At 39.5% G+C, this 1,781-nt stretch overlaps 1 protein-coding gene across 1 annotated transcript in view; it reads left to right on the top strand.

Annotated features, from left to right (window-relative positions):
• The first annotated feature begins 669 nt into the window (after positions 1-669).
• LOC147185677 (A-kinase anchor protein 12-like) overlaps positions 670-1,781 on the top strand; it is a 29,199-nt gene continuing 28,087 nt past the window's right edge. The window contains exon 1 of the mRNA XM_086104450.1: positions 670-940. Coding sequence (XP_085960576.1) covers positions 845-940 — 96 coding nt within the window. The 5' untranslated portion in view covers positions 670-844. The remainder of the gene's footprint in view (positions 941-1,781) is intronic.

The following is a 1,781-nucleotide window of genomic DNA, read 5'->3' as shown; positions in this document are numbered from 1 at the left end:
TTCGTGCCGTGTCATTCAGCCAGTGTTTTTACTTTGATTGGGGAAGCGCAAAGTGGAGATTTAATCTGTGAATGTCAGTGAAGTCAGCCACTCACAGTTGAAGTTTACCACCAAACCAAACAAAACAGACTTTGTATATTTAAAACAAAGCAGCAACTGCCTGAAGAAAGGGTGTTTATTTATTACTAGCACATAAAGAAAGGCCCTGCTAGCTTAATGCTAACATTTAAAGAAAAGCCCTGTTAGCTTTATGCTAACATTTAAAGAAAGGCCCCCTTAGCTTAATGCTAACATATAAAAAAAGACCACCGATAGCTTATTGCTAACACATTAAAGAAAGACCACCGATAGCTTAATGTCAACATAGAATAGAAAAAAATGTTTTTTTTTAATATCTATATTTCTCTCCACAACAGTGGCTCTTTAAAACTGTGATGTCTTTTTCTAATTTAAAGCAAGTAGTTCACCAATTTTAAATGACATGTCAAATGTTTTTGTACTCTATCCAAAGAGAGTATTTTACTTTTTCCTCTCAAACCAATTGTTGTATTGCATTGTGCTAGTGAGTATATCCTCCCATCAGCACCTCAGTGATGCTGCAAGGCGTGGAGCCTCATGTGATTCTGGCAGGAGGAGGAGGGTGCGGTAAAAGAGTCGTCTCTCTCTCTCCCTCTTCATCCCTGCAGGTCACCACACTCCGGTGCGGTTACTCAGCACACAGCTTGCACTTTTTGCAGTCTGTTGTTGTTTTTTTTTTGTTTCCTTTTTTTTTTGTCTGGACGTGGGGGTGGGGTGCCAACTCGACTCCCCAGGCAAGCCGCCACGCAAGCACCGTCAAACGGCCATGGGAGCAGAAAGCTCAGCACAGCGGGACGTCACCGCGAGCGAGGAGGAGAAGGATGCTTCAGCGGCCGAGGGAGGCTGTGTCCTCGACAGCAAGGTACGTCATGCCTCTTGCTTATTTTTTTGCTTTTTCTTTTTCTTTTTTCAAACCACATTTTAAATCTTCACTTTTCCTTAAGCCGCTGTCTGGCATGTGTTTGCTTGAATTGTGACGCATTCATTTATTATTTTTTTGCTGAGTCATACTGGAGAAGAACAGTCATAAACAGATTTAGGACACAACAAGTCTCTGGTGCTGCACCAATCTTTCAACTATTTGGAGTTTGTGAAATAAATGTGCCTTCTCAAAAAAAGAAAAATGTCATTCTAGAGCTTTGGGCACCAATAAAATGCAACAATTCAGATGTGTAAATTAATGCTTAGACAGTGTGCTAAAAATACATTTATATGTATATATGTATGCATAGATATAAAAAGCATTCACAGTAACCTCAAAGTCAAATACGATGTAAAAACAGATTAATATATACGTTAATACTATCAGTGTCAATATAGAAAGGCATTCATATCTGCAGTCTAAAATGTAAAGTGCGAATTTTCCTTTGGTCTTTGTGCAAGAGCATCAAAAATCAGACCTCGAAATTAGCAGATAAATCCATGTAAACAAATACTTTTCATCTTCAGTTGTTGTGAGAAGCTTTCAAGTGCAATCACGGAGGCCTATTTTTAACCTCACGACTTCAGAATTGGACTTAAAAAAAAACATGAATTATTGATCTGCACCGTCCATCTTGGCTCAAAAGCACCATGCCCAGATTTCTTTTTAGCTCATGCATTTTGCTTTTGGCTTTGTATGAACTCTAACCTCACGGCTCCAAGACGTGTTTCAGTGCATGTGATCGAGCGTCTGACTCAGCACTCTAACCCCGGTGTAAATT

The sequence above is a fragment of the Hippocampus guttulatus genome, chromosome 23 (genome assembly GCF_054856545.1).
Source record: "Hippocampus guttulatus isolate MCC_2025c chromosome 23, RoL_Hgut_1.0, whole genome shotgun sequence".
Classification (NCBI taxonomy): domain Eukaryota; kingdom Metazoa; phylum Chordata; class Actinopteri; order Syngnathiformes; family Syngnathidae; genus Hippocampus; species Hippocampus guttulatus.
This window is presented reverse-complemented; position numbering and strand designations above follow the sequence as displayed.